Source organism: Trachypithecus francoisi, unplaced genomic scaffold (assembly GCF_009764315.1).
Source record: "Trachypithecus francoisi isolate TF-2019V2 unplaced genomic scaffold, Tfra_2.0 Lachesis_group13, whole genome shotgun sequence".
Lineage (NCBI taxonomy): Eukaryota > Metazoa > Chordata > Mammalia > Primates > Cercopithecidae > Trachypithecus > Trachypithecus francoisi.
Genome location: NW_022681458.1, coordinates 59,723,067 through 59,736,191, shown reverse-complemented (window position 1 = coordinate 59,736,191; position 13,125 = coordinate 59,723,067). Strand labels below are relative to the sequence as shown.

The window sequence follows — 13,125 nt, the reverse complement described above, 5'->3', positions numbered from 1 at the left end:
CTTGTTGCAAAAATGCCTTGGAAATGAGAACCTGCTCTACTGCCTTTTACCATTAGTGGCTTATTCAAGAGTCAGAAATCAGTGTTTCTCACGACTGCAAATTCTGGATACAATTCTGATCTCTGGCTAGTTTCCCATGGCTTTAGAGGGTGAAACTAAAGTAGTACCACTAAAGAATGAGATAATGCTGATAGGATTTTTAAGAATAATACAAATAGCTTGTCTTCCAGAAATATACAGCATTTAAAAATTTCTTAGTGTCTCTTTGAATCCATTTGTTAAATAAAATGAGTTTGGTAGACAAACTAATAAGAAAATTATTTAGAAGTTAACACATCACAAAATTTATCTGCATTTTTCTGAAATATTCACACACACACACACACACACACACACGCACGCACACACGAACCTTTCTTGAAAGGTTGCTCTTGGAAAATTCTAAAAATCAGCTCCTTCCTTTGCTACTTTTCTGATTTTTTGAATTTCTATCCAGGCTCTAATTTTGTTCAAAACCAATAGGAGGAATTGCAAGTCTAGCATTACATTCTGCAGAGCAAAAAGGAAAATACTTACTCTTAATTGGCTACTTTTTAAACTTGATGATTGTGTTGGAAATGTGATTTTAAATTGCGCCCAGATCTTTAGAAAATCAGCATTAACTATCAAACAACAAAATACTTCATAAGCAATGGTGTAGTATACTGATACTTTGCCTTGGAAAACTATAAAGCTTAAAATAGACTAGCAGGATAACAAATACCACCAATTCCTCACATTTGAAGCCCTCTTACATTTGTTCTATCACTTTGTTCTTCACAGTCATCCTGGGAAGTAGGCAGGATGTGAAAAGGTAAGAAGGTATATGGAGACAGGAAGGGGAAAACTCATCTCTCCCACTCCTGGAAGAAAGAAAAGCTAGGGCTTACCCTTGAGTTTTCTGAAGTCAAGTCCAATTATCTCTCTAATTCACATTATTAGGCTTCTTATGTTTGACCAATGTACATAAAATACAGTCTTTAACAAGAAACACAAGATGTTTACATTTAAACTGTAGCTGAGGGCCATGATGAGTTCTGGACAGACCTCCTTTGATTTACCTCAAAATCTCTAGCACAGCCAGTGGAATTTAAGACATAGTATTTAGATTCTTAGTACCTTCCAAAGGAATGAAGACACATATTTGCAAATTGCTTTCTAAAAGTGCTGTTTTCACTGTATGAGATGAAAAACCCAATCACCTTGGCTAAATGCATAGCAGAATGGCATCAGTATTGTGGGTCTGACAAAGTGATAATTTTACAGATGGTTATGTGAGGATGAACAAAAATAAAACATACAAGAACCACTGCAGTCCTGCTAATTTCTAGGACATCTGCATAGATATATAGACACAGTTCAATATCTTACGTCAAATCAGAGCAATACATACACCAAGGAATTTCAGGTTCATTGCTTATTTACCTCCAAAGTTGTACATTATGCAGTATGACTAAGAATAAGTAAGAGTACTACGGGATATATTTAGTTCAATGCAAGAAAACATTTTACCTGTTGGAATCAATATCATATTTCAGCATAAGTTTCATAAAGAAAAACTTGTTTAGCTTGAAAGACAAATTTGTTGGCAGTACAAACTTACTTATTTTGACCTTTAACTCCACATTTTTCTGTTTTGCTGCATATGTTTCTGAAGGGGATTTGAAAGTCATTTGCTTTTAAAAATCCAGAAATTGGTGAACTTTCAAAAGATCTGAACTCAATTTCATTGAATTCATTAATCTCATCATCCTGTCGGGTATTCTTTGTTTTGAAATCAGTAAAACAAAAGGATAATACAAATCATGATATTATTTGGAGATCTAATGGTAATCTTCAAGAGTCTGGGATTTTAGTTTTGTTTTTTTCCACAGTAATTATTTTCGGGTCTTCTTTAAATCAGAGATGAGCTACTTTCATTATGATATACTCTTTTTAAAAAAAAATTAAAGGGAAATTTGTGTGCCAATCTGAAGCATATAAACAGGAACACTTGTATAACACTCAATTAAGATATAGAGCATTTCCATTACCCCCAGAAAGTTGCCTTAACCTCGTCCAAGGAATCCTAACCCATATAGGTACCTATTGTTCTGATTTCTATCACCATATATGAATTTTGCCAATTTTTGAACTTCATATAAATTGATTTAGAGTATGTACTCTTTTGAGATTTATTGTCATTTGTATCATTAGTCTATTTCTTATTGTTGCATGATATTCCATTGCATGACTACACCATGTTTTGTTTTTTAGCCATTTCTATTTTTGATGAATATTTGGACTGTTTCTAGCATTGAGTTTTTGTAAATAGTATTGTGATGACTACTCCTATATAAGACATTTAGTGAGCATAAACACTAATTTTTCTAGGGGTAAAACTGTTGGGTCCTAAGGGATATTAAATATCCCTTCATATTAACTTCAGTAGATGATGTCCAGTAGTTTTCCAGAGTGTTTGTAATAATTTATCCTCCCATCTGTGATGTATGTATAATACCTCCAGTTGTTCCTCATTTTTGGCAACACTTTATATTGTCAATTATTTTAATTTTAGTCATTCTCATGGGGCTATATGATATTTCATTATGCTTTAATTTACAATTCTTTGATAAGTAAAGACAGCGAGCATACTTGTATGTATGTATTACCTACTTGTAGATTTGCTTTTATAAAGTATCTGTCCAAATTGACCTGATTTTCTTTTTACTATTGATTTGTTGGAGTTCTATACACAAGTGGACACAAGTCCTTGGACAGATATTTGTAGTACAAATATTTTCTCTCAGTCTGTGGTTTGCATTTTCTTAATAGTGCCTTTGGAAAAACAGAAGTTTTGAATTTTGCTTTCTTCCACTTCATTTTTTTTTTCTTGTATGGGTAATGCTTTATGTGTCTTCTCTAAGAAATATTTACCTACCCCCAAGATTAGAGAGATCTCTTGTGTTTTCCTCTAAGAGCTTTATAATTTTAGTTTTGTGTTAAACTCCTTAATTTTCAATTAGTTTTTGTGTAAGGTGTAGGTAGGGGACCAGTTTCCTTTTCTTCCAAAATATTCAATAGTTGCTGTTCCATTTCCTTTTGTGGAAAGACTTTCCTTTCCCCACGTAGTTGTTTTGTTGCCTTTGTAGAAGATCAAATGACTTTACATATGTGAGCCTGTTTCTGAAATCACTCCTCTATTTTAATGATCTATTTGCCTATCCCTATGCCTTATGCCAATAACAGTGCTGTGATCACTGTAGCTTTATACTAACTCACGTAAGGAGGAAGTGTAAGTCCTCCAACTTCTTTAATCTTTTTCAAAATTGTTTTGGCTGCCTTAGACTCTTATATTTCTACACAGATTTTAGAATCAGCCTTTCAACTTCTACAAATAAGCCTGTTAACATTTTTGATAAAGATTATGCTAAATTTATTAAAATTTTGGAAGAATTGACATCTTAGAAACATTGAGTCTTTCAGTCATTAACATAATATATCTCTCCATTTATATAGGTCTTAAAACTTCTCTCAACAATATTTTGTAGTTTGCAGTGTGGAGGTTTCATATACATTTAATTAAAGGTATCCCCGAATATTTTATTATTTTATGCTGTTACAAAGTATACTGTTTTCAAATTTTATTTTCAAAATGTTTGCAGCTTGTATACAGAAACACAATTGGTTTTACAACTAATAAACTCATTTATTAATTCTAGTAGCCTTTTGTAGGTCTCTTGAGGTTTTCTATGTAGATGATCATGTTTCTGCAACAGTTTTAGGGGAGGTTCCAAAATGGCTGAATAGAAACAGCTCCAGTCTGCAGCTCCCAATGTGAGTGACACAGAAGATGGGTGATTTCTGCTTTTCCAACTGAGTTTTGAAGAGAGTAGTGCTTCTCCCAGCACGGAGTTTGAGATCTGAGAACGGACAGACTGCCTCCTCAAGTGGGTCCGTGAACCCCGAGTAGCCTAAATGGGAGACACCTCCCAGTGGGGACCGACTGACACAGCATACAGCCAGGTGCCCCTCTGGGACGAAGCTTCCAGAGGAAGCATCAGACAGCACATTTGCCATTCTGCAATATTTGCTGTTCTGCAGCCTCCACTGGTGATATCCAGGCAAACAGAGTCTGGAGTGGACCTCCAGCAAACTTCAACAGGCCTGCAGCTAACAGTCCTGACTGTTAGAAGGAAAGCTAACAAACAGAAAGGACATCCACACCATAACTCCATCTGTATGTCACCATCATCAAAGACCAAAGGTAGATAAAACCACAAAGATGGGGAGAAACCAGAGCAGAAAAGCTGAAAATTCTAAAAATCAGAGTGTCTCTTCTCCTCCAAAGGAATGCAGCTCCTTGCCAGCAACAGAACAAAGCTGGATGGAGAATGACTTTGACAAGTTGAGAGAAGAAGGCTTCAGATGATCAGTAATAACAAACTTCTCTGAGCTAAAGGAGGATGTTCAAATACATTGCAAAGAAGCTAAAAACCTTGAAAAAAGATTAGACAAATGGCTAACTAGAATAAACAGTGTAGAGAAGTCCTTAAATGACTGGATAGAGCTGAAAACCATGGCAGGAGGACTACATGACACATGCACAAGCTTCAGTAGCCAGTTTGATCAAGTGGAGGAAAGGGTATCAGTGATTGAAGATCAAATGAATGAAATGAAGTGAGAAGAGAAGTTTAGAGAAAAAAGAGTAAAAAGAAATGAACAAAGCCTCCAAGAATTATGGGACTATGTGAAAAGACCAAATCTACTTCTGATTGGTGTACCTGAAAGTGATGGGGAGAATGGAACCAAGTTGAAAAACACTCTTCAGATTATTATACAGGAGAACTTCTGCAACCTAGCGAGGCAGGCCAACATTCAAATTTAGGAAACACAGAGAACACCACAAAGATACTCCTCAAGAAGAGCAACTCCAAAACATATAATTATCAGATTCACCAAAGTCGAAATGAAGGAAAAAATGTTAAGGGCAGCCAGAGAGAAAGTCGGGTTATGCACAAAGGGAAGCCCATCAGACTAACAGTGGATCTCTCAGCAGAAACTCCACAAGCCAGAAGAGAGTGGGGGTCAATATTCAACATTCTTAAAGAAAAGAATATTCAACCCAGAATTTCATATCCAGTCAAGCTAAGCTTCATACATGAAGGAGAAATGAAATTCTTTATAGACAAGCAAATGCTTGAGAGATTTTGTCACCACCAGGCCTGCCTTAAAAGAACTCCTGAAGGAAGCACTAAACATGGAAAGGAACAATCAGTACCAGCCACTGCAAAAACATGCCACATTATAAAGACCATCAATGCTAGGAAGAAACTGCATCAACTAATAAGCAAAATAACCAGCTAACATCATAATGACAGGATCAAATTCATACATAACAATACTAACCTTAAATGTAAATGGGCTAAATGCTCCAACTAAAAGACACAGACGGGCAAATTGGATAAAGAGTCAAGACCCATGAGTGTGCTGTATTCAGGAGACCCATCTCATGTGCAAGGACATACAAACCCACAGCCAATGTCATACTGAATGGGCAAAAATTGGAAGCATTCCCTTTGAAAACTGGCACAAGACCAGGGATGCCTTCTCTCACCACTCCTATTCAACATAGTGTTGGAAGTTCTGGCTAGGGCAATCAGGCAAGAGAAATAAATAAAGGGTATTCAATTAGGAAAGGGGAAGTCAAATTGTCCCTGTTTGCAGATGACATGATTGTACATTTAGAAAACCCCATCGTGTCAGCCCAAAAGCTCCTTAAGCTGATAAGCAAATTCAGCAAAGTCTCAGGATACAAAATCAATGTGCAAAAATCACAAGCATTCCTATACACCAATAACAGACAAACAGGGAGCCAAATCATGAATGAACTCCCATTCACAATTGCTTTAAAGAGAATAAAATACCTGGAATCCAACTTACAAGGGATATGAAGGACCTCTTCAAGGAGAACTACAAACCACTGCTCAATGAAATAAAAGAGGACACAAACAAATGGAAGAACATTCCATGCTCATGGATAGGAAGAATCAATGTGAAAATGGCCATACTGCCCAAAGTAATTTATAGATTCAATGCCATCCCCATCAAGCTACCAATGACTTTCTTCACAGAATTGGAAAAAAACACTTTAAAGTTCATACAGAATCAAAAAAGAACCCATATTGCCAAGACAATCCTAAGCCAAAAGAACAAAGCTGGAGGCATCATGCTACCCAACTTCAAACTATACTACAAGGCTACAGTAACCAAAATGCATGGTACTGGTACCAAAACAGAGATATAAACTAACGGAACAGAATAGAGCCCTCAGAAATAATACCATACATCTACAACCATCTGATCTTTGACAAACCTGACAAAAACAAGAAATGGGGAAAGGATTCCCTATTTAATAAATGGTGCTGGGAAAACTGGCTAGCCATATGCAGAAAGCTGAAACTGGATCCCTTCCTTACACCTTATACAAAAATTAATTCAAGATGGATTAAAGACTTAAATGTTAGACCTAAAACCATAAAAAACCCTAGAAGAAGACCTAGGCAATACCATTCAGGCCATAGGCATGGGCAAAGACTTCATGACTAAAACACCAAAAGCAATGGCAACAAAAGCCAAAATTGACAAATGGGATCTAATGAAACTAAAGAGCTTCTGCACAGCAAAAGAAACTACCATCAGAGTGAACAGGCAACCTACAGAATGGGAGAAAATTTTTACAATCTACTGATCTGACAAAGGGCTAAAATCCAGAATCTACAAATAACTTAAACAAATTTACAAGAAAAAAATCAAACAACCTCACCAAAAAGTGGGCAAAGAATATGAACAGACACTTCTCAAAAGAAGACATTTATGCAGCCAACAGACACATTATAAAATGCTCATCATCACTGGCCATCAGAGAAATGCAAATCAGAACCATAATGAGATACCATCTCACACCAGTTAGAACGGCGATCATTAAAAAGTCAGGAAACAACAGGTGCCGGAGAGGATGTGGAGAAATAGGAATACTTTTACGCTGCTAATGGGCTGTAAACTAGTTCAACCATTGTGGAAGACAGTGTGGTGATTCCTCAAGGATCTAGAAATACCATTTGACCCAGTCATCCCATTACTGGGCATATACCCAAAGGATTATAAATCATGCTGCCATAAAGACACATGCACACATATTTTTATTGCGGTACTATTCACAACAGCAAAGACTTAGAAATGTCCATCAATGATAGAGTGGATTAAGAAAATGTGGACAAACTATCGCAAGGACAGAAAACCAAACGCTGCATGTTCTCACTCATAGGTGAGAATTGAACAATGAGAACACTTGGACACAGGAAGGGGAACGTCACACACTGGAGCCTGTCGTGGGGTGGGGCGAGGGAGGAGGGACAGCATTAGGAGATATACCTTACGTAAATAACGAGTTAACGGGTACAGCACAGCAACATGGCACTTATATACATATGTAACAAACCTACATGTTGTGCACATGTACCCTAGAACTTAAAGTATAACAAAAAAATAAAAAAGACAAAAAAAGTATTATTTATAGTAAGCTGTAGAATAAAATCATAATTAAAAATATCCCTTATACTGAAGTATAGTTCAGCAAAAGCAGTATATATTTTATGTAATGATTGAAGATGAAATGCTAGCTAATATCAGAAGTGATAGAAGAATAAAAAAAGATCGATTTATTGAATTTCCTCTTTTTCTCTTACTGATTAATTCCCTAAGTTGTAGTTCATAAATAATTACAGTTATGTATTTTAAAATGTACTAATAGATAAAATATTTTTATTTTATTAGAATGTATTGGAATATTTTTTTGAAGTTTTACTTATTTTTATTCAAACTATACTTTGTTTTTCATTACCTTCCTGCATTGGCTAGAACTTCAAATGCAATGTTGAATGGAAGAGGTAAGGCTACCTATAATGACCTTAGAATAAAAATGTTCAATATTTCATCATGAAATATCACATTAGCTATAAAACTTTGATGAGGTTGAGAAAAGTCTTCTGCTTCAAGTTTACTAACAGTTTTTATAATTAATGGCTGTTGAATATTGTCAAATGCATTTTGCACATCTATAGGGTTGATAATATATTTTTTTTCCTTTATTTCCTTTAATATGGTGAATTACCTTAATTTTTAAATATTAAACTGACTCATTATGATATGATATGCACTTTCTTCCTAAATTGCTGGATTCGATTTGCTAAAAACTTTAAAAATTAAAAGAAATTTCCCCTTTAGTTTTATGACAGATGTGGATGTGTAATTTTCTTTACTTGAAAAGTCTTTGTCAGGTATTGTCGAGAATTATGCTGTCAAATTTTCCTCTTCCTCTATGTCATAAAAGAATTTGTGTAAAACTGGCATTATTTCTTCCTGAAATGTTTGAGAGAATTCTCCATCTCTCAATTGAATTGAATATTGAGAATTGAAATCAGAAATAGAATTAAAGTCATCTAAGCCTGGAGTTTTCTTCATAAGAAGAGTTAAAGTACAAATTCAACTTTTGAAAACAGATATATGAATATTCAGGCTACATGATTTTTTCTTGTGTCTGTTTTGGTAATTTATATCTGTTAAAAATTTTGACAATTTCATCTAAGTTTTCAATTTTATTGGCATAAATTGTGCATAATATTCCTCATCCTTTTGATGAATATAGGCCCTATAATGATATTCTCTTTTTCATTTATAGTTTTTCTCTTTTTGATCCTGCAAGTAATTTCATTACTTTTTCAGAGAACCAACTGTTATCTTTGTTAACTTTTGTTATTGTTTGTTCTGTTTCACTGTTTTTGACTTTTATAAATATTATATCCTTCCATCAACTTATTTTGATTCAGTTTTCTTAACTTCTAGCTTCTTAAGGTGAAACAGATATAAGTTACTTTATTACATGTTTGTTTTTTTCTAATATAAATGTGTAAAGCTATAAAATTTCCCCTAAGCACTGCTTCAGTTGCATCCAACAATTTTCAAATATTATGTTTTCAAAATCATTCAACTTAAGATATTTAAAAATTTTTTCGTAACCTAAAAAACCTTTGTATCTCTTTATGTTTCTGTTTTTGCATCTCTAATATCACGGGGCTATTCAGAAAGATCTCTAAGGTCTCTATACAATTATCATTTTCTGGTTGATTGGTTGAGTATATTATTATAATTTTTAATGTACCATAATAAGCAGTTGACCTTTAGAATTTGGTAGGTTTTTACACTTAGTGTATTTTTTTTAGCACAAAGTAAATTATTAAAACATTTTTCCAATACTATTTTTAGGATCAAAATATTTGAATTTAGAAGATGCTACTCAGTAACTTTCTCTAGGAATATGAGTTGCAATGTAAAAATGAAACCACACATTATATCCATCAACAATGGGAGAGAGAAACCTGAGTCATCCAAACATAGTAATCTATTTGGTGTTTATATCTTCAGAACAGCTATAAAATCAATGAACAAACATTCAAAACAAAGAACAATACTGAGAAATGAAATAATCTGAAAATACAGAAATGAAAGAACTTCTCTAGATGGGACTGTGATAAAATTAAAAAAAAAAAAGTATCTGATATTCATTCCCAGTTCCTGGCACGGAGCTTCAAAAACCTGTGGAATTTCCTGAGTGATGGGAGAGTCTATGCATATGAGGCAACTCTTGGCCTATCCCCTAGATAGTTTCAGGATAGGGCCTCTTCACCAGAAACCAACCACATGACTAGAAAGTTGGAACTTTAAGCTAGTCAGGGGATATCTGGGAAGGAAGCGAGGCTGGAGATTGAGTTCAATCACATGTCCAGTGGTTTAATCAACCATGCATATGTAATAAAACTCTGATAAATACTCTGGACAGGAAAGCTCAGTAGCACCTCCTGGTGGGTGAAAACATGGACAAGGCAGGATGGTGGCACTGGCTAACTCCATTGGAGATAGCAAGGAAGCTCTGCATCCAAGACCCTCCCAGATCTTTTCTTATGGGCCTTTTCATTTGGCTTTTCCTGGATTGTATTCTTTATAATAAAATTGTAATTGTAAGGATAGCACTTTCAAAGTTTTGTGAGTCATTCTAGCAAGTTATTGAACCTAGAGAGGGTTGTGGGAACCGCTGAACTTGTACCTGGCTGGTCAGAAGTGCCAGTGTCCCACAACCCCATTTACAGCTGGTATGTGAAGTGGAGCCAATCTTGTGGAAGACTGAGCCCTTAATTTGTGCAATTTGATGCTAACTCTGAGTGGTTAGCATCACATTTGTATTGTAGTACTCCAGCTTGGATTGTGGGGGTTGCAAAACAGGCACGTGTATAAAGAAAAGATGTGTACTTATGGCAGAGAACACCAGTCACAATCCTTATCCAGACTTGTTTCTGACGTAACATTAGATTTTTGTTGCTGTTATTGTTGCCTATTTCAGTTAGGCATGTGTCCACCCAGCTAAAGCAATATTTCTCGGGCTCCATTAAAATTCTGGCCAACAAGATTTATGCAGAACGGTTATACATCCTCATCTACTCTTTTTATTATGAAAGCTATTTGCTGTCTCTGCTGTGGCACTTACGTCTTAACAGCAGATAACAATTCTTAGCTGTTTTTGTTTTTCTTTCCTGAGAGTAGCATCTGAGATCCAAAATTTGAATCTCTTTAAAACATGTATCACACTACATAGACTTAATACATTTTTTCTGAAAGATTAATAAATTTTGTTGAAACCCCCAAGAATGTGTGGTGGCCAATTGATAACAGTAAGTCACAAGCCCTGGATTCCATACAGAAAAGGTGTACACTAATATGCACAGTCACTATTTCCAAAAACATTTGCACAGAGTGTGAAAGAGGCACCTGCAGGAAAAACTCCTCCATTAGGGCCATGGTCCACCGATAGTGCAGCTTCCAGGATTTGGCTGGGTGGCTGATGTCTGCTGCATGGAGAATCAGGGACATGGTTTTGGCTCTGTCAATCCTGTCAAACCAAGGACATGCTTATATTATTCAAAACAAAGGAACCAATTACAGTCTTTCCTGAGGCCAAGCCCCTGGAATTTTAACATGACAAACAAACAAACAAACAAAACCTACCCTTCAGGCTGCTGCAAATTGCTTCTTATATTTTTAATTTGCTGGAAGTGACCTGACATGTCTGTAGATAAAACCATTTCAATCACTAGGTTCCGAAGGTCCCTATAGAGTCACCAAAAGGAGAAAGGTTCATTCAGTCCTTTATTGGAACATTTCTATAAATAATCACTCACCATGTTTTATTGTTCTTAATGGATATGAACACAAAAGATGCTACCTTTTAAATGTGCAAGTCCACACACAAGTTTGACCTTATTTTACCTTTTAACTGTCATGGATCTAAGAAGTTGCCAGCAGCGTGAATGGCAATGATGTTCACACCTCCCTGAAGAGCTAGTGCTTTCCCTTCTCACTCCCACAACTCTTCTGCAGTCATAATTCCTAAATATTATTATTTTTAATCTGAAAGGAACTTTAGCCATTTTAAAGAAAAACTATTCCAAATACAGTATTATATAGTATTTCAATGCTTTGGGGGGAAAAAAGTAATCCAGTGGGGTCTGAGACTATTCTAAATCCACATGGTCAACCAAACTAAAAGGTTTGATGTCTCAGAAAAGAGATAGGGATAAAAAGGGCATGAGTTTTCAAGACCCTCTCTGATCCTTCTTCATTTTGCATTTTTAAACAAAACTACTACTATTAATAAAACCAGTGCTATTCATTCAGTATTTATTCAGCAAGGCACTGAACTGTAAGGATTAAATGTCTTCATATAATACATATGGATATTAGAATACTTCAGCAACTAGTTGCTTTGTATGTACATAAAGACATTTAATCCTCCTAACAATCCCTGAGGGAGCATTAATATTTCCCAGCAGAGGAGACTGAGTCACCCAGTCACACAGCTAGTACATGGCTCAGATAAGATTCAACCCAAAAGTTCCCACTTCCAAAGCAGACACGTGGACCACTCCACTGTGCCAAGCTCCCATCATAAGAACCCCAGAGAAAACAAGATGCTAAAGTGAGTAGTGATTGTCTAAGCTTTTGGGATCTGACCCTACATAACATAGACAGAGCCACTGGTATTACTGACTATTGTAACCAAGACACTGTAAATATAATAACCATGTCACACAGCCTCACACTTAGTAGAAAATAAGGCACCCCAGCAAAGGCTTGCGTGTTCCACAATTCCTTGCTTGCTCCATACAGATAAGTTAAAAAAATAACTTGTACTGGAAAATATATTTCATTTTCATTGTGTGGTGTGGCCAGTAGGATAAGCTGAACCAAAAATGTGAAGGAAACTTGAATTATGATCTTGCACAAAGATATTTTACTTAAAGATGATATAATCTATTCGATGATTTGTTTTTTAAAAAACTACATATTGATGGTTCTTGCTGAAAATCATGAGCACTCAACATTTCTATTGAATTTTTAGATGGAAGCCATAAGAATCAATACTCTGCTTACTGTTTATGATAATGGATAGCTTGCTTACTTTTATTCAAGTAGTAAGGGAAAGGAAGCTATTAATAAAATTATTCTCAATTACATTTTTTTCTCTGAATATATGACAAGACCCATATTTGAAAAGCAACTGAATAAAAACATTTCTGTTAACTAAGGAAAATGAGACTAGAGTTTAAGGAAATAAATAGAATCTAATAAATGTATTGTGCTTTGCATATAGATGATCAATAAATGCCAGATGTTATCAATAATCAACTAATTATATGTCACTAAATTAGGCAAAATAAGAAAACGTTACTTAATTTATAAAATTTTCTTGTTAAAACTTTTAAATTAATGCATTTATTTTTACTAAAAGTACTTTAAGAAATAAACAGATATGTAAACAGAAAACGAGTCTTTAAGAAGATATTCATATTTTGATTCTTAGTAAAATATTATTAAAGGTATAGTATCAAATATGTATTTTATAGATTTTTAGAAAGTATTGAATCTATTAAATTCTAAAATGTATATAATATGTACACTATTTATCAAAACAATTCTTTAAAAACATTCAATTAA

At 34.9% G+C, this 13,125-nt stretch overlaps 1 protein-coding gene across 11 annotated transcripts in view; it reads right to left on the bottom strand.

The window, feature by feature from the left end:
• The window catches only part of PDE1A (phosphodiesterase 1A), a 397,310-nt gene that overhangs the window by 59,469 nt on the left and 324,716 nt on the right, over nt 1–13,125 (bottom strand). For all 11 annotated transcript variants that reach the window (XR_004441671.1, XR_004441672.1, XR_004441673.1 and 8 more), the window contains 2 exons: nt 11,137–11,238; nt 10,900–11,020 (listed from right to left, as the gene is read on the bottom strand). Coding sequence is in view for 7 of the 11 variants with exons in the window: in XM_033230958.1 (XP_033086849.1) it covers nt 10,900–11,020; nt 11,137–11,238 (223 nt within the window). In the remaining 4 variants the exon portion in view is untranslated. The remainder of the gene's footprint in view (nt 1–10,899; nt 11,021–11,136; nt 11,239–13,125) is intronic.